Raw genomic sequence first — 22,970 nt, 5'->3', positions numbered from 1 at the left:
GGGTTCAGGTTATTTTCAGGTTCTCTCCTTACCTCTTATGAAAGATACACCATACCATTAATGATCAGAAAATGTCAACATCATTGTTTTCTGCCAGATGTTTTGGCAATTGACAGCATGAAAGCACTCTTCTGATCTTACTCTTTGCCTCTCCGTTTTATTCCCCTAAGGTCCATCTCGAAATAGCCTTTCCTCTCTCTTCTCCCCACCTTTGTTTAGGCTTTAGCCCTTCACATCCCTTACTTTTTGATCGGCCCTTTATTTTTATCAGTCATCTGCCTGAGACCTAGACTGACATTTACAGCCTTCCTCAACAGCAATCAAAATTTTTATTTTATTAAATTAGAAATGTAATATCACTCTCTGAAGGAATATTTTAAGTACAGAAGTATTCAAAATAATATCCTTGCTTCTTCCTTGCACTTTACAGAGGTGACAACTGTTAACTAGATCATGTCCTTCCAAAATGTTATGAGGTAGAAATTATGGTGCAAATTCACTTATGAATAGAGATCAATAAAATTTAATAAATATTCACAAATCCAGCATTTTTTACAAGAATAGTATGCCATATAAGACATCTACCTCACACCCTACAAAAAAAACTCCTACCAAATGGAGTCATGTTCTAAACACAAAAGTTAAACTACCAGAACACGTTAGGAAAAATAAGGACATTTCTATAATATATCTTACTGTGCTTGACAATAAAACCAGAAAGTTCTATTTTAAAAGATTGACAGATTTACCTATATAAATATTTAAACTTGTAAATGACAAAAGATAACCACTCGGAAAGTGGTTATACAGACAGAAGACTTGAGGAAATTATTTTCAACATTTATAACAGTCGATGGGCTGTTGGCTGCAATGTATAGACTTGATACAGATTGATAAGAAATAGACAAAGCATTCCATTAGAAAAACTGGACAAAGAATAAGAGGAGACAACTCATAGGAAAAAAAAATCCAAGTAGCATGTAAGCTTGTGAAAAGGTACCTACCCAATCTTACTAATGATTCAGAAATGAAATAAGTGCTACAAAAAGTTTAAGTCTGTATAATATCAAGGGTTAAACAGTGATGCGGGGAAATGCATATGTGTTTAGACTGTTGGCGGGAACATGCATCTCTTACGTAGATAATTTGGGAGAACCTTTCAAAATGTAAACATTGCATATCAAGTCTATTTCTAGAACTTTCAGCCAGTAATACTCCCAAGTACACAGTACTCGGGGATATATACATGTCCAAGCATTTTCTTTAAATGGCTCTCAATTGCCTAGTAAGTAAACTCCAGACTCCTGGTCATGAGAGTAACGCATCTACAAACTTTGAAATATATATATATATATATATATATATATATATATATATATATACACACACACACACACACACACACACACACACACACACACATACACACACACACACACATACACACACATACAAACACACTCACACATACATATCTTTCTATCTCTCTGGAGATACACAGCCTATATATATATATATATATATATATATATATATATATATAATCAAAAAATATATATATCATTGACATACTGTATTTGTCCTGGATATTTTCTTTTTCTCACACACACACAAACACACTCATACATATCTTTCTATCTCTCTGGAGATACACAGCTCATATATATATATATATATATATATATATATATATATATATATATATATATATATCAAAAAATATATGTATCATTGACATACTGTTCTTGTCCTGGATATTTTCTTTTTCTCACACACACACACACACACACACACATTTCTCTCTCTTTCCATAGAGAAAGGTGAACCAAGAAAAGGACTCTTAACTGTAGAGAACAAGCAGATGGTTACCGCAGGGGACATGGGAAGGGGGATGGGTGAAATAGCTGATGGGGATTAAGGAAGGCACTTGTGATGAGCACAGGGTGATGTATGGAATTATGAATCACTAAATTCTACACCTGAAAGTAATATTACACTGTTTAGTAACTAACTAGAATTAAGATAAAAACTTAATTCCAATACACACGCCCGCGCGTGTGTGTATGTGTATTTAGAACCTGAGGCCATAAACCAATCTAATGTGTGAAGAGTATAAAGTGCAGTGTTGTATGGGTATGTAGCAAACAAAGTAGAATGGTCTGGGCTTGTCAAATGATTGAAGTATTGATGAATCAAGAGTTGAAGACATGTCCAGATCCCTAGCCTGGATAACTGGGCTCAACTAATCCCTACTGACTAAGATAGGTAATAGAATAGAAAGAAGTAGAATTTAAGGGCCCTGTTAAGAAGTTTGGTTTTAATATTCAAGGCCTTCCATGATCTAATTCCAATTTACATTTATTACCATATCTCCCATTATTTTTTTCCTGGAATTTCTGGAATTTAATGAGCTATGTATATGGAATTTTAATCCATCACACCTTCTTTCTATCATTTCCTTCTTTCTTCTTGATACTGTCCCCTCTTCTCTCCTCCTCTGGGACTTCTGCTTATATTTCAGTTTTTCATCCAAATATTATACTTTTCCCTGAAATATTCTAGGTTCTTTTCTCCCCCCCCCGCCCCCCCCGCCCAAATCAGATTTAATTATTCCTTCCTCCGATTGCTTGTCTCTCCATTAAAAGACTGTATTTAACCCTGGCTGAAATTCCAATCAACTCACCCTTCCTAGAAGATTTTGAATCCCCTCCTGGTCAAAGATGGCATGTTATTCCATTTTGTTTTTCTATGAATCTTGTAGTTTAGGACCTGAGACCACAAGTAGAGGAGGGGAAGACAATTTGGGAATATTTCAGGCACCTACATACAAATCGGAAATCATCCAATACAAGCTGCTGTTGACCCCCATCTCACCTAACTCTAACCCCCCACCTGTGTTATTTGCATTCCCTTTTGACTTGGGGAAATTGTATAAAATTGCCTAGACCCAACATGGAACATCAGTGTTTTTCATAGAGGCTGCACGAAAATTGCCTTATCCCTCAGCCACAGTGCAAGTGTGGAAGCAATCCCAGGCATTCCTTCTGGGAGTTTCCTGCTGCTTTACTACAGCCTGCTACTTAATAGAACTTCATAAACATGAGTTGAATAAACAATAAACAAATTAAAAAAAAAACACATGCCAAAAGGACATGGTATGATACTTTTGGGTGTGAGTGTAGAGTTGTTTTTTTGGCGTCCGTTAAAGTAATTGCTTGGATAAATGTATATGGAGCCTCCACTCTATGGTAGGAGTGGATTCTAGAGTTGACTGCTCCTGTTCCTGAAGAGCCGGTTTTTTATTCCTGGTATTCGAACTCCCAGAGCTCTGGATGGCTTTGAGGGGGATCGATGACCTTTCTGACATTTTGTGTCCGCATATATACAACATACTTACTTGTTAGGGAGAGGATCCATAATTTTTAGGAGTGCATGCATGAGTTAGTGTGCATGGGTGGGGGAGAGAGGATCTATCAGTCTTAGCAATTTCTCAAATGGCTGTGCCTGAAAGACTGTTACTAAGCCCCATCTAGCTTATCCTGTTGACCATGGCCATAGGTGAGTACAGTGGAACGATGGGTCCTTTGATAAAGCATTTACTTTCTGCGCTGTAGTCAGTGTGGGGGCGGCCACATCCTACTTGCGGTCATGTGAGCATTTATGTGAGTGCATGCACACACCTCTTCTCCCCAGGAGTCTTCTTAGGAAAATATCTACTGAGTGCCAAATATTTACTCATCACCATGGGCTCAGAAAGAAGAAGACATCAATCACTCCTCAGAAAGAAGATACAATTACATGAAAAGTTCCAATTCCGTTGGCATATTTAAATCATGATTTAATACTACAGAAGAGCTGTGACAGTGCTCCATGATGTATGGCCAAATGAACTTACGAATGCAGTGACAACATCAGGCATTCAGCTGGTCCAATGATCGTTAGGCCAGATTTTGGAAGGCTTTCCAGAGAAGTAAAATGGGAACTTTAACTTTAACCATGGGCGGGCAGACATGTTTTGCTCCAGTCTCGCCTGAACTCCCAGTGTCTTTGAAAGCATTTCTTTCTTAAGACCCCTTTCCCCCTCCCCCTTTTTTTTCCTTTTGATTTCAATAACAGCTCTCTCTGTTGGCCTTTCTGGCTCATTTGTTGGTTTCTCCTCCTCCACCATTGATTACATTGAATATCAGTGTTCTCCCTAAAATCCTTTCCCCAACGACCTCATCCCTTCCTAAATAATACTATTTCAATGCTGATCACCCCCACATCTCTATTTCCAGGCCAAACGTCTCAAATCCCAGCTTATACAATGCATGGTATGGCCACAAGCCAGCAGTTCGTTTCCCCTCATTCATTCCATCCCATTTCAGTAAAGGCGGGGCCATCTTTTGCTTAAGCCCAAAACGTGGACACTATCCTTGACACTATCCTTCATAGTGTCCGCATCCAGTCTGTCACGGAGTTCTGCCCATTTTCACTCTCCAGTATGCCAGTTATCTTCATTCACTGCACTCTTCACAGTGCTCACCTTAGTCCCGGCCACTGCACTAGCACAGGAACTAGAGGTTTCCCTCACAGTCTCTGCGGAAGCTCCCAGTGGCCTCCCTACTACCATTACTGCTTCCTTCCAGCAAACCACTTCTCCCCTTGGCCGCTAACACGGTCTTCTCCTAAGGGCAGTCAGATCATTTTGTTTGCACGCTTAAAAATGTTCAAAGGCTCCCCCGTGTGTGCATCCATCCTTCTTATCTTAGGGTACAGAGCGCTGCATGTTATGGCACCTGCCCACTCCTCCAGCCACTGATTGAGGGACCACGCTCACCTCACCTGCTGGGCCACAGCCACACGGACCTTCTTTCTGTCCATTGACTGTGCACAGAATGCTCCTGCTTCACGGCCTTAGTTCATGCTATTCTTTCCCAAACTCTTGGCACAGCTGGCTCTCTCACAAGTTCAAGTCCCCTCAGATTAACTGTCATCCCCTCAGTGGTCCCTTCCCCAGTGGTTCTTGGTGGCTGTGCATGTATCCGTCCCTGCCCCCAATATTCTTTATCTTAGCTCCGTGTTTGTCTCATCTACTGAATTGCAGTTTTTTTTAAATTATTAATTTACATACTGCATCTCTCCCTGCTCCACCCACTGAAGTCCAGTTTCTTAACCATCTGAGGGCAGGACCTGTGTCCACCTGCTGACCGTGGTGCTCACGATGTTAGTGCTATTCCATCAATATTGGAATGGAATGAGTGAATCAGAGTAGGTAGAGAAAATGGGTCACAGATAGCCCTGTCACATTCCAGGCAGGTGAAAGTTTATGAAGAAAAACAGCGTCAGAAAAGCCCAGTGTTTGTGGTACAGTAAATCTTTATCCCCCGACCAGGACAGAAGGTAATATAATACCATGGTGTCAAGTATGCAGAAATAAGTTTGAAGAAGAAGATGTTGGTGGGTCTTAAACCCAAAGGTAGGGAGTTTGGACTTTGTCCCATATATGATTGTGTACCACTAAACTCTTTGGTAAGGCAATGAAATGAACAAGGAGATGTACCTAGCCCTGATGGGTGGTGCTAGTCCTCGTTTTAATTATACTGTATCTTAATTGTTAAATTGCTTCTCTACTTGTCTACCAGACTGTTACCTCCCCCGGGTCAGGTACCGTGTCCCAATCACCCAGTGAGATCCCAGCTCAGAGCACAGGGCTTGGTGCACCAGAGACGTACAATGAATAGGTTTTGAATGGGTGAATGAATGAATGAACTTTGGGGAGTGAATATGCCATCAGAGCTTAGAGCTGCCCTCTCTGAACTACCTTTTTCTCGAGAAGTGTCAGAACAAGGACCAAGTAAGCAACTAAGCACACAGGGGTGACAGCGCTAAAGTCCCTCCCACAGCAGCTGGTGGTAGACAGGGTCTTGTCTCTTATAAGGGAAGTCTGCTAAAGGGTTAACAACAGATATGCCACCTGACTCTGAGACTGGCATGCACCGCGGTGATTAATATATACAGCAAACATTTTCTTGCCAAAGCTGAGATGATTCAATCTAAATATTCTTCCAGAGAGGTCTCCTTAATTATAATGACATGGTATAAATATAAGAAGAAAGAATGTCAATTATCACTTCGTATAATAACAGTGTTAGTGTTCATGCACATAAATTATAAGTAAGTTTACCTATTTAAAAGCAAGGAAAAGTGCTCGGTTTTGCAATTTAAAACTTTTGAGTATGCCACATTTAAAAATTATGTCATTATAACCAGTAGAAGTTAGTAATCACCACTAAAATGCATGTTCGTGAATAGGTGATGAACTACTTATAGTGAAATTCTTTTAAAAATCACTTGAAAGGACAGATTTAAAGACACCTATGTCATATTTATTTTCATGCATTCCAGACTCATCCAATGTGCTTTGAACAGCTGTTAGTTACGTGGCAAAGATATGAAAGCTTTTAGAGTGGCTCAGCCTGAAATGGCAGCTCCTAGTCGTGCATGGTGATTTAAATTTAAATTTTAGTTAATTAAGATTAAGATCAAATTTTCAGGTCCTCAGTCTCACTAGCCACATTTCAAGCCACCTGTGACCGGTGGCTACTGTCCTGAATAGTGCAGAATAAAACTTCCCTATCATGCAGAAAGTTCTCTTGGACAGGGTTGCTCTAAAGAAAAGAAGTAAATAAGACCCGTCACGAGCACCACAGTCATACCATCAAGAGCTGCTGACGTGTGTCTGGGATTTATTTTGAGAGCAGATATCTTTGCCCACATTGATGAACACATTTAAAAGTGCCCTTAGTTTCCAGTAGACAATAATCCTATTCAGTGCTAAATCAAACTGGCCACTGGCTGAGAGAGGAGGCCTTCCCCTTGTAAGGTCCTTATCTGTTTGAGCTAGTTGTACATTTTGTGATGTTGTTTGAAGCCAACTGTAATGTAGTTTTCCAAAGTGACATTTTGAAAGCAAACAACTTCAAGGTATTAGCTTAAACCTGAACTCATCCTTTATGTTCTAATCTACTGGCGTTCAGTTCCTCTGTCTATAAAAGTAATAACTCATAACAGTTTTGGCTGAATTCCTGCGCCCCTTCACCGGATCCAGGATTTGAAGAGTCTGAGTGAGTAGAAGAGCTTATCATAAAGCATCTGACAGTGCATACATCACAAGGGTTTACTGGATAAAGATGTGATCCCGGTCCATCTGCTCCAGATATGTTATCACATTCTTATTCTCTTGCAGATCACCTACAAAGCTGTCAGTTCCTTTGACCCAGAAATAGACTTATCCAATCAAAGTGGAAGAGTTTCGAAACTGGGAAATGAAACCCATTTTCTATTCTTTGGACTGTATCCGGGGACCACATACTCCTTTACTATCCGAGCTAGCACAGCTAAGGGATTTGGACCTCCAGCAACAAATCAGTTTACCACCAAAATATCAGGTATTATATATACATTCATGAGTTATGTCTTTTATCGGAAGTAGCATTTTTGTACTTTTTCATTCCCATTGTCAAGGACACAAAGCTCATACCATCTTACACATTGTATTCAGATTCCCACTTTGGTATGTATGAAAATCAGATTCCTGGAATTGAATGAAATACTGCAAATACTTACAATTTGGGAGCTTAAGATCCTCCTGCATTAGGAAGCAGCCATGTTTTATCAGTTTACATCAGAGAACGGGAGCATGGGCGATGGTTCTGGTCTGTATGCTCCTACCCCCTTCACAGTACAAGTTACCAGAGCAGCAGTGGTGGAAAGATCTCTGCAATGAGCTGTGAACGACTGAGCGCTCAGCAGATAGACAGCATTATATGGAGTCTGCTTCCAGAAGGGACCTTCCTTGGGACCTTCACCATTAGTAGTTGCCCATCCTTTGCAACGACAGAGGGGTGGCACCAGGCACTTACAGCCTCCAGCTTTTTGCTGGTAGAGACTCAATTACACCATCCAACCAAAGACATAATTTGAGAAGAATTTCTGGGCATGTGCAACTGTGCAGAAAATGTCTTTGTGCTTCAGACTAGAGGAAATGGAGTTGCCATCTGCTCTGGGATTTGTAACAGCAATAAACACAATTCCACGGACATTCCCTTTTTCCATTCTTTTCCCCTTTGGGTATGAGTGGGGGAAGTATTTGAGTTTTGGCTTTGCCTGTTTTGGTTGGGGGTAGATGAGCAGGGGGCAGGTGAGGGAAGTAACTCTTTCAGTCAGTCAGTGTTAGCTAAATAATATTTAGCCTGATTTTCACATATACTGTCCCTCATTTCTAGTTCTTGGAAAGTTTTTTGCTTAGAATCGGAGACAGGGAATTGCTTACAGCTCGAGTACTATAAGCATTATTAGGTTTGGACATTGGTTTTTTTTTTTTTTTTAATTTTTTTTTCAACGTTTTTATTTATTTTTGGGACAGAGAGAGACAGAGCATGAACGGGGGAGGGGCAGAGAGAGAGGGAGACACAGAATCGGAAACAGGCTCCAGGCTCCGAGCCATCAGCCCAGAGCCTGACGCGGGGCTCGAACTCACGGACGGCGAGATCGTGACCTGGGTGAAGTCGGATGCTTAACCGACTGTGCCACCCAGGCACCCCTGGACATTGGTTTTAAGCAGCTATAACTTATGGGGAAATTTTTGATCGTGTAAGATTTTATTTCTAAGCACAAACTTGACTTGAAGTTTAATATATGTTGATATTTCATAGAAAGCATCAGGTGATAACAATATGGGGAGTTGGAAGAAGAGGAAGAAGTCTTTGGGAGGTTAGGAAAATGGCATAGTGTATAGAGCTGAGCAAGTAGAGAAACCACTAGATTTGGAATCAGAAAATATGGTTTCTGGTTGTAATTTTCCATGTGCTCCTTCTCTGATCTTGATTAAATGCATTGATACTTGGATGTAATTAAGATGATATCACTGCTGCTTGAATTTATGATGGAGAATAAGGTGGGAATGTGTGCAAATATATGTATCTCCAGGCCCCTGCCCCCCCCCTTTTGGTAATTTTCCCCTATGGAAACTGTATTTCAAAGATTATTAACTTTTTTTAATGTTTATTTTTTGAGAGAGAGAGACAGAGACAGAGAGAGAGACAGAGTGTGAGGAGGGGAGAGGCAGAGAGGGAGACACAGAATCTGAAGCAGGCTCCAGGCTCCGAGCTGTCAGTACAGGGCCTGACGTGGGGCTCGAACCCAAAAACTGTGACATCATGACCTGAGCCAAAGTTGGACACTTAACCAACTGAGTCACCCAGGCACCCCTTAAAGATCATTATCTTAAAGAGGATGTTCTTTTAGAAAAAATAATTCATTTTTTGCTACTTTTGTTATATAAAAATTCTGGTTGATACGAGTCTGACCGCTGTTAGCCCAGCAAGTTCATACAGTTCTATCCAGAAACAAAGGCAGTTGACATTTTAGTTAGCCTGCAGACTCATCAAGAATAACTATTTGATTTTTATAGTTCAAAGAAAATTACAGTTTATGGGCCCCAATTTTCTACTTTCGTGGACCTCAAATAGAGAACTATTCTCTATACAAAATGTAATTCTGTGTTATGAATCGGAGTTAATTTTTAATAGAATTGGAGTTAATTTTTAATGCTGAGAAAATCCAATAAATGGAAATGAGATATAACCCATGTCTTTTACATAAAAGCTTTTTATATGTAAGAGATTTTTAAAACTGTATTTAAAAAAAATTGATCTCTAGCGTTCTCATCAGGTACCTACACCTGTGGGTCTTAAAAAGACTGTGTGCCCTCCCACATCACAGGCTTCATGAAATGATTTCTCTTGTCCATGGCGATGACAAAATTACTGAAGAGCTCTGTCGTTATCTTCTCATAATAAGACTGAACAATCTAGAAAACAAAGAATGCCAGGAAATGGAAATAGGATTCACGTGGAGTGGAGAAAAAGAACTAACATTTGTAGAATTATATTTGCCTGGCTCTCTTTATTATCTCTTTGAATTCCCATGATAACCCTAGAGGGTAATTTCTCCTGTTTTGAAAGAAGAGTAAACTGAAGCTCCAGAGATAATTGATGTGCCTCAGCTCTTGTGCTGATTAAAGCAAAACAGCAAAAAGTCCAACCGAGGCCTCTCTTACTTCAGTTCCCGTGTCTTCTCCACCTGCTGCTCTCCCTGAGAGCCCACTAGTGGTCACTGATTTCAGCAAGCCTCCGTGTCTCCTGTGGTCCTCTGCAGATCCCTAAATGGATCTCTGGCCCACACAGCCTTCCACCTTGACTCAGATGGGAGAGCTATAATGTTCAGTCTTATGATCCTAGTGATTGTTTCTTAAATTTGCATTTAAAGTCATTTTTAAAGAAAAGCATTCCTACCAACAAGTACACAGATTCTAAGCCCACAGCTCGCTGACTACATCCATTCAGCGAGAATGCAAATCAAGACATAATATTAACTAACACCGCCCGAGGGGCGCCTGGGTGGCACAGTCAGTTAAGCGTCCGACTTCAGCCAGGTCACGATCTCGCGGTCCGTGAGTTCGAGCCCCGCGTCGGGCTCTGGGCTGATGGCTCAGAGCCTGGAGCCTGTTTCCGATTCTGTGTCTCCCTCTCTCTCTGCCCCTCCCCCGTTCATGCTCTGTCTCTCTCTGTCCCAAAAATAAATAAACGTTGAAAAAAAAAATTTAACTAACACCGCCCGAGCCCCCTCACGCTCCCGCCCAACTTAAACGCAACATGAAAGAAGTCAACATATATTGGTTCTAGAAGTGCTTCCTCGTATTCTGTGTAGGGCATGTATGTAAAGGCTGCCCGTCGTTGGTTTGTAGCTGCAATTTAAGTGCACTGTGCTCTTCATGTTCTTTGGAAATGGAACTAGGAAGGAAACTGAAAAGATCAACCAGAAATATAATGAGTCTCCCATCTCACACATTCTTCCCCCAGCACCCTCTATGCCGGCTTATGAACTGGAGACCCCTTTGAATCAAACGGACAACACAGTGACAGTCATGCTGAAACCTGCACACAGCCGGGGCGCACCTGTCAGGTACTGAGCAGAGGAGGGGTGGGCTGGCTCTAGAGAGTTAGGAACTAAAATCAAATTGATTACTTTCTTGAACGTGTTTTCTGGGGTTTTGCTACAAACATCAGTCAGCTTGTAAAGCCAGTATCTTTATTAGCTCTAATTAGATTAGAAAGGGAAAGTGCTTTGAACTGGGGTGACCAAGTATTGTGTATGGAGTTTGATTCAGATGCAAGTGCATTGTTCTTTGAAGATAAGGAACAAAAGCCTTAGTCTGTGGAGAGGTGGCTGTACTTCTAAAAAGTAATTGCTCGCTGAAATTTAGTTCCCCAAGGGCCGATGACATTTTTATCCTGAGCTCTACTCCTTAAATGGACATTTGTGGGTTTTCTGCTTGTTTGTTTGTTTACTTGGGGTTTTAAGTCACTTAACTTATGGTAAATGGGCTAATTTGTCCATTGGATAAGTGGTATATAGTTGTTTTTTAAAAGAAGCAGATGATTGGAAAAAGCATTGTGAAGTCTTTATTTGAACATATTTATTACCAACAGGTAGGCCCCATTTCTCATTCCATGATGATTTATACAGCTGAGATATTACCAAGTGTAACTTGTACAGTGAATGAATAAAATAAATTTATTCTTCCTAGGAGGGAGCAAAGGAATGCCTGAATAACTCTTGAGTATGAACTTGTCATAAGCTCATTAATCTATATAAAAGAAATTTCTACTTGTTTCGGAGGGATTTAGATATTCTGTACTATCAGAATAGATCCCCTTCAAAATAACCTATTATTTTGAAGAACATACTCCAAGGAAACATTTACATTCCCATTTAAGGCTATGTAGGGATTATTTGCCATAGTCTTTTTGTAGAGTTTTAGTCCATTACCCTTTTGAAACCCAGCTGTTTTGGATCACGTTTTCACTACAATATCAGAGGACAATCAGTTGGACTTCTTTCTACCTGATCAGATATGTGCAGGTTTCAATTCACGGAGTCAAGAGTAAAAACAGAATAGCGTTAATTGATGGTAAAGTCAGATTAGGGTAGAACCACAGAAATTTGCATTTGAAAATCTACATAATTTTAGTCTATTCTGTTGTTGAGTTACTCAACATAGTAGTAGTTCACGTAAGGGATTTAGGACTACCACTCCTAAGTGCAGTTTGTGAGAACACCTTGAAGTAAGTGAATGCTTTCTTACGAATTTAAGATACTATTACTGCTAGAAAAGTATAGCCACCGACACTACCTTGGCCCTTTGGGTTGACTTGAGTGCAGTGTTGCTGCGTGCCCTATTCTGAATGACCCAAGCCACATGCTCATTAGATGGTTGGCTGAGATCCAGGTGTACATATGGCTGTGAGTCAGACTTGGTTTCACTCCGGAAAGCTGAAGTGTTATTAAATGATAAATTGATGCTCTGGCCATGGCCTTGAGAGCGTCATTTTCTTGTGACCAATTTAACAGGGGCCCAGACTCAGTACTGTGGGCTTTTAGGTCAGGGGTCAATGTTCTCCAGAAACATCATGATAAAATGAAAGGGTAGAGGCCACTCACTTTCAATGCCTCCAAATGGAAGGAATCTGAAATCCTAACCATTTCTCCAAAACAGCTAGTTATTTCCGATTCTACTTTATTCTCACACAAACTCCTTTTCATTTTCTATTCTTCTCGCCTCTTTCCTTCAAACCCTTTCAGTCAGATTTTCATCCACGTCTCTCTGTTGATCTTTCTGAATTTTCAAATAATATTCCTTTGGGCAATCTATATCAGCCCCCTCCCCAATTCTCCTTTCCTTATTTTTTTTTTAAAGTGCTTCTTGCATTCCAAACTACTATTCGTGTTTTCTATCATATACCTTGTTGTTTTCGTTCACACCTTTCTAGTTGTTTTTGGAGACTCTGGAGCCCTAAATAGTTAATTGGAGATATCCTCAGGCTCTTTTTTATTATGTTATAAAAATGCACATTCAAATGCTTATCCAAGTGTCCAAAATATCTGGCTTCACCACAGTTTTATATCATTTCATGAGGGCCAGTCTCTGACTCGGCTGAGATTTCAGTTTATGTTAGCACACCCTCCTCCACAGCTGTCTTGATGCTCTATTTCCAAGCTCATCATTGATTAGACATCATCTTGTTATTGGCTAAACATTCCTTGAATTTGCCAGGGTCACTTTTCATTCTGTCTCTATTATATCTTCTTCCACAACATTAGCATCTTGAAATTAATAAATGTACTGTCTATGTTCATCATCTAAATCTATGCTAGATTCAGAATCAGTTCTTATGGGATACTATTAAGTAAACATTACAGGCAAACCCACTACAGATACGACCTTAAGTGAAAGGATGCTTCTCTTATCTTAAATGGGTTAGTCTGATTGGCACAAATTTGAGAAGGGAAATTATCTCGACCTCACCTGTCAAAAAGTTGTTTGTTTTGTTTTGTTTTGTTGCAGAAAAGTGAATATTCTCTCCAAGGGATTTGGTATTATAGTACAACATAATGGGACTGATTATCTATTGAGTCGATGCAAGACCAATATCTAGAAAGACTAGTTTGGAAAAAATATCCATAATACTCTCAAACTAAATGGGGTATATGAAAATTTTCAATTTCATTTAATGCTTAGAGAAATAAGAACTCTGATTAGGGAATCATAGGGACCTAAAATATAAAGCCATAATGTAGATTAAAACATTTGAACACATCTGGAAATTTGCAAAATGCACATGTAATCAAACTGCAATACAAGAAAGCTTTTCCCAAATGATAAGATAAATACTAGAAGAAGGAGGGAAATGAAAGTGAACATCTGTTTGCTTTCCTGGATTTTGCACAGTATTATGTGCTCAAAAATACTGTCATTGTGCGATTTCCAAAACCAATTCTTTCAATTGATTTGAGTTTTCTTTAATCCATAATCATTGGTGTTAAAAATTCAGTCCTACTTCATTTATGCACTTCACTAAGTAAGATGGTTCTGCATTAATTCCACTACAAGCACTCGTTTTGCTTAATGCAGATTCTTAAAATTGCACTAAACTCTCCATGTAAACGATTGTTGTCTTTTTATTGATCAACACATCAGCTCTGTCACATAAAATTATTTAAATCCCGAGATGGCCAGGAAGAGCACAAATTCCATCATTCCAACTAGTAAACTAGCACCTGGGACAGAATTTTAATGTCTGTTCATGGATTCAATTTTTTTTTTCTTTAATAAGACAAGGAAAAGCTTAATTTTCTTTGACTCATTTAGAATCACCTCATTTCTCTCACTTCTCTCCACCGTTCATTACATGCAGACACAATCCAACAGAGAAAATCCTCGTAATTTGCCAGCAAAATAGCAGCCCTAAATAAAGGATGAGTTTTACACAAACTGTGTGCTTTTCTTGCACTAACAAATACGCTCTCTGTGATTTTACTCTTGTGATATATATCTGCTATGTGCAATATCCCTCATTAATGATGTTTTATACGTTCTAATGGTCTACAGCATGAGACTCCATCACATGGTTGAGCCTTGGGTGATGGTGTTTTCAAATGACTCTCATTTTTGTTCTTTAGGCATTGTTGCTTCAATTTATTCATAAATGTGTGGGAGCTATATGTCTTCTTAATTAAAACTCAGCGCTTGAATATGTTAATTAAACGTTCGGATATTCATTTCAGTAAAATGTTAGAAAATTGCCATTGTAAGTACTCATTCTTTGATTCATTCATTCAGGAGAAACTACCAAGTGGGGAAAACATCTATTACAGTTGTCTGTCCATGGGGATGAGAGGTGGGCAGTCATCGCAGCAACAACCAAAACATTAAAACTGATGGCTGAAACATGCGAATACACACCTTGTTCTTCTAACAAAGCTAGTCCTAATTATTTTAATGCTGTAATTTTCTTGTCATTGGTAACTTCTTATACTATGGTGGTCTTTGCAATGAACGCTTCCTCGACAGTTATAGCTAAAAAGCAATTTGTAAAAAAAATAATAACAAATAATAAATAAAAATAAATAAGAACAAAAAGCAATTTGTGACGAGTTCCCATTGCTGAGAATCAGGGCCACAATCTTAAAGCAAATAGGAACTTCACTGCATTATGAATGGGGAAGAGATGAGGGCATAAGGAAGGAATGAAAGAAATATTTTGCCTTATTTTTTTAAAGCATGGGTCCTGGCAAGTAAGATTCAAATGAGATAGGAAATAGTTTCTGCTAGTAGAAGACAGGCATACATGTTTTATTCATCCACAATACTTGTGATTTTTTTTTGAAAAAAAAAAAAAAAAACGTACCATATGAAAACTTCAGCTTCATATATAAATCGAGAATTTATTTACTTTTATATAATGTGGCCAGATTTTCATTAACTAGATTTCACCTTGAATTCATTACCCTGGGAGACTTTACCAATATGTGATGTTTTCATTTATCTCCTGTCATTTTTTCCTGATGCTGCTTTGTCTTAGGTAGTTAGCCAGCAAAACGTGCACGGATCTTAGTGCTTCATTGTTAACTTCTAGTATTGCTTGATTTACCCAAACTATTCATCAAATATTCTTTTGAAACAAATCAGACAGATAATTAAAAATGTATTAAAGGATGCTATTTTTTCTCATAACTGAGCTTTTTTTCCTTGAAAACTCTGTGCTGTGTTCTTAGAACAAGGTGAAGGACAGGTTTTCATTCCATTGAGGATAAATAGTAAAGCAATTGTATGGGTTTTAAGAAAATTTGTTACACTTCCTAGAAATGTCTGATTTGATCCTCGAGCTGTATGGAAAATGAGATTTATTCTTCTTTGTGGCCATCAGCTTGCACTCATGTTCCCAGCTGGTTGTCACATAGAAGTTTTTCTTAAAGGGATTCGGCAAGAGAGTGTCAGGGAGTCTGTGAAAACTGCCACCTCAGATGGACAGAGACACGGATCTTTCGACAGTAAAAGCAGGGAAAGAGATCATTATGACTAATGAATGATAGGAGATAATCATGCATTTTGTTTTAAGAAGTTTCTTATCTTAGAGCGGCACCTGGGTGGCTTAGTCAGTTAAGTGTCGAGCTCTTGATTGCGGCTCCGGTCATGATCACACGGCTTGTGAGTTTGAGCCCCGTGTCAGGCTCCATGCTGACAGAACAGATCCTGCTTGGGATTTTCTCTCTGTCTGCCCTCCCCAGCTCTCATGCACTTTCTCTCTCTCTCTCACTCAAAATAAATAAATAAACTTTAAAAAAAAAAAAAAAGATGTTTCCTCTATTAGAAATTATACTTGTTGGCATACAATTAATTATAGTTTAGAAAGTTTTATATTAGGATGTAAAGACCAAAGACCAATTAAAAAAAAAAAGACTTTTTTTAAGATAGCAACAATCCATTTGATTGTCTGCCATCAGTAAGTCCGAGGAAAGACAGTTTTACTCTATGAACACCACCTGCTTGGGCATCTCGTTTTCTTCTGCTTCATGCAAGGAGCCTTTGAGCAAATCAACATGATGAATGATGTTCTTGTGAGGATTAATGGAAGTAGTGTTTAAAAAAAACAACACTCCAAACTGTATTTCACACATACTAATGCCATACAAGTGTTTTTCTACTGCAGTACTTCCAAACTGTGTCAGTAGATGGTTTGTGGTGTGTCCCCTGCCCCCCCCCCACATACCCACATAGGACAAACTCTGGTTCGCCAGCTTTTCCTTTGTGTCATTTTTTTTTCAAATCTAATATCTTAATTTTACATGAAAAATAAATTAAGGATTTAACAATTGTCTCTATCAATAAAGTCATAAATAATAGCATTACAATAAATCCTGGTATCTCTACTACATGTTAAATTTTGGTTATATCTGGCTACCTATTTATGTATGCATTTGCAAGTCTTTGGGAATTGATATTATAAATAGGTAATGAACTCTTCCCTGCTCCAGTTCTGTCGTACAAGTCTTTAAAAAGGTTATATGTTTCCCTGTTGGCCCCTGAATCATTACCTAATTATGGTTATGGCCAGCTCTACTGAATAAAGTTAACTATAGAACAAAAGGAAATGGGTCTTCTATTTACAACCATCCTGAAAGTGAAATTCACAATATGGCACCAATGGAGAGTCATTGAGACATGGAACTTGCTTGGCCCAATGGTGTCTAATGTTCTGTTCACCTTTGAAGAATCTGATTCTTCTTCCCCTTCCTTAAAAAAAGAAAAAAATACTTGTGATTCAAGTACCATTTTATGGTACAATCATTAGGATTATGTTAGAATATGTTAGAATTTATTCCCTAGATTCTAAAACTTATCTTTTTATTCAGAATAGAGTTGTCCAAGAATTTGATCTTGGGTCAGAGGAACCAGTTCAATAGTGATTTGCAGATACATTTTTTTAATTATTTATTCCCCCAAATTGTATCCCTTTTCTTGTTGGAATGACTATTATTTTGAGAAAGGAAAAACTATAATGTAAAACCTCACAATGCAGTTTACCTTAAGTTCCAAAGCTTCTGTAATATAAATTTAAAAGTAGCTTCATATTAAATTAGCCTATTATAAATCCATGTATAATTTCCATATCTAAACAACGCTTTGCCCTACATTAATTAGAAACTACTGGATCTATCAATAATTGATCAAGATCATTGTGGACGAAAACATAAGATAGTTTCAGGTGTCATGCCTGTTAGGCAGGCAGAATCACTCTTTCCTCCTCTGGCATATTCTAAAAAAGAAAGAGTAATATTCAAGTAATTACTCTGTTTTATGTGTCACATAAATCGTGGACCTAACTTTTAAAATGAGCCGCAGGATATAGGGAAAGGACATACTCTGAAGTTAAATAAACGTAATTTCAAATCCCAGCTCTCTTAACAACTACCTGTGTGACTATGTGACTACGTGACTATGACTATGTGACTACATTTCTTAACATCTGTGAGCCTCAGGTCTCTCATCATTGCAGAGCAAAGTAATATCACCTTATCTCAGGGAGTTGTTAGGATTATAGTTATTAAGCGCTCACTAGGTTCCAGGCACTTTACTGAGTACTGGGAACACAGAGGAGCCTGTTAGGGGCTCTTTTCTTCAGGAGTTAGCAATCTAGCTGCGACCAGTGTGTCCTCTCTCCCCCTATTGCAGGGATAAGTACTGGCACAGTGAGCCCAAGGGGAGGGGTTGTACACAGGAGGGTCAGGTAAGGCTTCAGAGGAGCGAGCTCTGGAGCCCAGCAGCTGAATCTTGCAGCTGGATATTGCCCAAGGTTGGTCATGTATGTATGTCATGGGGAGGTATTTGCAGGGCAGGATAAGTGTATGGCAGGGAATAAATAAGGGACAAGACAGATGAATTCCACAAGGCCAGGGAGGACTGAGCAAGTTGGCCTCATCTGGGAATGGGAAGGGTGTTACAGCTACAGTGGAGGATGGGGAGGTTGGGGAGCCACAAGGGAGATCGGGGCTAGATTGGGCACCCTTATGCTCCACGCCCAGGAGTAGAGATGTAGCCTTCAGGCAGTGAGTGGCAAAGGAGAAAAATGTAAGGAAGATCAGCCCTGCAATGGGGGATGGGATTAGCCAGGGAAGGAACATAGGAGAGCTTCCCAGCAAGTGTAGCTGGTGGATGTGCTGAGCCCTCCCACTGTTCCTTTGACTGGGCCCAGTTAAGACATAGCTCACCTTTAGGCATGAAGGGAAGGGGTCTGGTAAGTGCCACGTGCCAATTTTTATGAGAGACAGGATTTAAAGGAATCAAAAACATTTAGTCCTTTTTAGAGGAAAAAGCGTTATTAACTAGCCAAAGCAATTGGTGATATGAACTGTTTAGAGTATTGTTAAAGTAGACACTAGAATACTAGAAATTTAAAGCCAATCTTGGCAGTGACTATCTAGTAACTTCCTGGAAATTGCTAATTGTATGAATATTTTTAAATACCGATTTTCATAAGCAGTAGAATGTGGCATTATTAATCCCAGTTGCTGAGAAGCTTCTAGATCTTTCTTAGTGGGTGGCCATGGCTAGTTCTCGGCTGGGAACAGGGAAGACCCGAATGTTTGATCATGTGATAACTCGTTTCTGCTATGCCCAAAGGAACCCATGCTTGTCTCTCAAAAGATAGGTGTCTGAGATCGGAACTACAGATTACATGAAAGCCTTTGAATGTCACGTACAGTAGTGGCCAAAAGCTATTCATGCTGTCTCCCAAAGGTGAGAGGAAGTAGTTGAGCACATTCCCCGCTCCAGACTGACCACCCGCCTGGAAACCATCCATCAGGGTGACAGAGGCAGGCATACAGGTTGATCTCATCTTCCACTGACCGTTGAGAAAGGGACATGATGTGTCTTTCCCCCATCTATCTGGTCCATCTAAATGTTAACAGTGAAATCATTGACAAGTAGTCTTAGTTGCATACGCAGAACACCAAAAGGTTGCAAATGCCTTGAACGGAACACTGCATCCCCTTAGTTATGAATCACAAAGCTGCCATGCCATTTGCTCTCAGGAGCTGCTGGTCTTCCTAATCACAGTTACTGATTCCAGGGAATTTAAGGGATGAATTTCTACAGGTGTTGCGAGCTAAGACTGATAGCCTTGGGGAGTGAGGATCTTGGAAACTCTGACAAAGACTAATTGATTTGAATATAGATGCCTCCCTTTTGCTTTTTGAAGGTGCTAAAATCACATATAGTTGAGAGAGAAGATCCCAGGTTCTCGAAGAGGCTGATCGAGTCACGTATGGGGCAGAGAGAGAAAGCCAACCAGGAGTGCTGCTTATAGCCCCCTTGCTTTCAGAGCTGAGGAGGGACCCAGAGACCATCTGACCACTTTCCTCATGTGACAGCACTTCCTATTTTGGGAGCATAGCCATATAAGGAACAATGTCTTGCATCATCCTCTTCAGCAGAAACATTTCATCAACCAGCACTTATAAATACCTTCACTATAATTGTGTATGATGAGAACATCAAAGCACACAAAAATATTGACATGCCTTCTGTTGCATCAAAAATGATTTTATTAAGTGTATTATTATATGGTGCCCGAAGGTCACCTGTATTTGGTTTTCAGCTACTTAATTACCACTCAGTTCCTCAACCTGTTTGGTAGCAGAATGATAGGGAGCAATGTGAGTTTTCCCGTATCACCACATCCCTTTGGTGTTGTTCTGTGTCTCAGGCATTCAGCTTCTCTGCTTTGCCCTGAAAGTGTTTTCCTGACCAGTGTCAATGCTGTGCTTTCTGCTCAATGAGAAGTGATAAGCGTTCTCTGCAATTATTCGTCTCGAGTTAAAATTCTTGCCAGTTCTAGCCTTGCAAAGTGTTACAGGAAATCTCACAGTTGACCTTTGGCCATTATTTGTTCATTCTTCCTTCTTTCACCGAATATCTACTGATCAAGCCGGATAGAAAAGTCCAGAGTACTCAAAGAGCATCAAACAGAGGACAAAATCTCAACAGGGGATCAGGATATGCTCTTTAAGCTGAAACGCAAAAGAGAAGTAGGAGGTGGCCAGTGGGGGGTTAGATACAGGTGTAGGTCCACCCAGAAGAGGAACAACCTGTAGAGAAGCCTGGAACATGGGAAAGTAAAGAGATGTAAACAGTGGTCATCTTAGTAAACACAATTAAAAACACACACATATAGAAAAATGAGGTTTGACCAGCACTCAGGAGTATTAATTAGATTTATGCATTTAATGCTGAAAGTGAGCATTTTCCTAGGGTAATCATTATGTAAAATATATGTAAATGTAATAGAAAATGCAAAATGATCACAAAATGATTTTCATAATTTAGTTCCTGAATATCATTCAGTACCTCAAACCTAATTAAGTGTGCAATAAATGTTTATTGAATTGAACCTCATCTTCTTCTTGTTGAGCAAAAGTAATTATCACTGAAACTTTCACAGATAAGAAGCCAAAGGACTGAAATCTCCTTTTAACTGGTTGGACGTATCAGGAAGGAGAAGGATTTTAAATTTATATTTTCATCCCTAAATAAAAGTTAAATACCATGTCCCATCCGTATAGCACAGAAGCATGAAAGAATACCCTATCTTTACCCTTGAATCAATTCGTTGTTGGTTTTTTTTTTTAACTAGAAGAGAAATTCAGAAAAGCCACTTTCAAATAAGCCATTACTCCAAATTCACATTCCATCAGGACGGTCCCTATAATCTTGCACATCTGCACTGACTCCTTTGGACGCTATCCTGCCATCACTTCTCAAGGTCACTGACACCCCCTTTTCTCTTTTACTCATCACTGCCTCAGCTCATACTTTTGCCTTTCTTGGCTCTCCAGTTCCCACTGCACAGTGTGGCTGCAGGGGTCTTTGGCTCTTTGGCTTCAGAATCTATCAGGGTTTCGCCACTGCCCTCAGGATAGTTCCAGACTTTGTTTAATGTGGAAGGTGTCTATCATCCAGTCCCTTCCTGGGTCAGCCTCCCCTTCAGGCTATCCTCTGGCTGAAAAGATGTAAATATACGCTCAGCACTGAGAATATGCCAGGTAGCTTTGATGTATTTTTAGCGAAGAATCTTCTTCCTTCTTCCCTCTTCTGCCCACCTGCCACCCTCAACACACGTAAATCACGGGGCAGAGATATGATTGCATTTGCACATTTGGCCACAGAGGAAGGAAAATGGGCCCATGAGGCATCCTGGCAGAAAGTTACCAGGTCACCCGGGTGGGTGTTTCGGCGCCATGACTCCCACCAAACGCAGAGGTTATTGGGTGGAAGGAGGCTGGCAGGTGCCTACACGCGCACTTTTCTCCAAATGACCGAAGTTTTACTTAGAGTGAGTGGAATCTGGTATTTCTAAATGTAAATCATTCATAGGACTTCATCTAATTAAAAGAACACTCAGGGGCACCCGGGTGGCTCCGTTGGATAAGCGTCCAACCTCGGCTCAGTCATGATTTCGCGGTTTGTGGGTTCGAGCCCTGCATCGGGCTCTGCGCTGACAGCTCGGAGCCTGGAGCCTGCTTCCGATTCTGTGTCTCCCTCACTTTCTCTGCCCCTCCCCTGCTTGCACTATGTCTTTCTCTCAAAAATAAACGTTAAAAAATGTTTTCTTTTTTAATTAAAAGAACATTCAGCATGGACCAGAAGCCTTGGGTCTGTGAGCTTGGGGCATCCTGTGAACTTTCGAATCTTTCTTCGGTTCTAACATTGGAGTCCATCACATGCTCCGCCTATCTCACAGCATTGTCATGAAGACTGATACAGGCAACAGCTCTTTGTAAACTTAAGTGCTCAAAAAGGATAAAACTATGGGGGCACCTTGGTGGCTCATTCCGTTAAGTACCTGACTTCAACTCAGGTGATGACCTCTCAGTTTGTGAGTTTGGGCCCCACGTGGGGCTGTCTGCTGTCAGTGCAAAGCCCACTTCATAGCCTCTGTTTCCCTCTCTCTGCCCCTCCCCTACTGGTGTATGTGTGCTTGCTCTCTCTCTCTCTCTCTCTCAAAACTAACATCAAAAAAATTTTGTTTTAAAGGGGTAAAGCTGGAGTGCCTGGGTGGCTCAGTCAGTAAAGTGTCCGACTTTGGCTCAGGTCATGATGTCACAGCTTGTGCGTTCGAGCCCCACGTCAGACTCTGCTGACAGCTCAGAGCCTGGAACCTGCTTCCAATTCTGTGTCCCTCTCTCCCTCTGCCCCTCCCCCGCTCATGGTCTGTCTCTCTCTCTCTCTCAAGAATAAATTAAAAAAAATAAAATAAAGGGGTAAAAACTATGATATCAGTATTTGCTTAACAAAGCATGTTGGCTAGATTGCTATTTAGTCTTGTTTCCTTTATATCATGCTTTTAGTAATAAAACTTCAAATCTATGTATGTATGTGCTTATATTTTTGAGAGAGCATGCACACAAGTGCGGGAGAGGGGCAGAGGGACAGAAAGGGAGAATCTTAAGCAGGCTCCATTCTCAGCTCAGAGCCCAACATGGGGCTCGATCCCATGACCCTGGGATCATGACCTGAGTTGAAA

General features: G+C 40.0%; 1 protein-coding gene across 10 annotated transcripts in view; it reads left to right on the top strand.

Annotated features, from left to right (window-relative positions):
• Positions 1–22,970, top strand: part of PTPRM (protein tyrosine phosphatase receptor type M) — a 798,079-nt gene that overhangs the window by 493,951 nt on the left and 281,158 nt on the right. For all 10 annotated transcript variants that reach the window (XM_003995022.6, XM_003995023.6, XM_019814995.3 and 7 more), the window contains 2 exons: positions 7,229–7,430; positions 10,905–11,007. In XM_003995022.6, the coding sequence (XP_003995071.1) occupies positions 7,229–7,430; positions 10,905–11,007 (305 nt within the window). The remainder of the gene's footprint in view (positions 1–7,228; positions 7,431–10,904; positions 11,008–22,970) is intronic.

This window comes from Felis catus, chromosome D3, assembly GCF_018350175.1.
Source record: "Felis catus isolate Fca126 chromosome D3, F.catus_Fca126_mat1.0, whole genome shotgun sequence".
Taxonomy (NCBI): Eukaryota; Metazoa; Chordata; class Mammalia; order Carnivora; family Felidae; genus Felis; species Felis catus.
The sequence above is the reverse complement of the archived record's forward strand: the minus strand, read 5'-3'. Positions and strand labels throughout refer to the sequence as shown.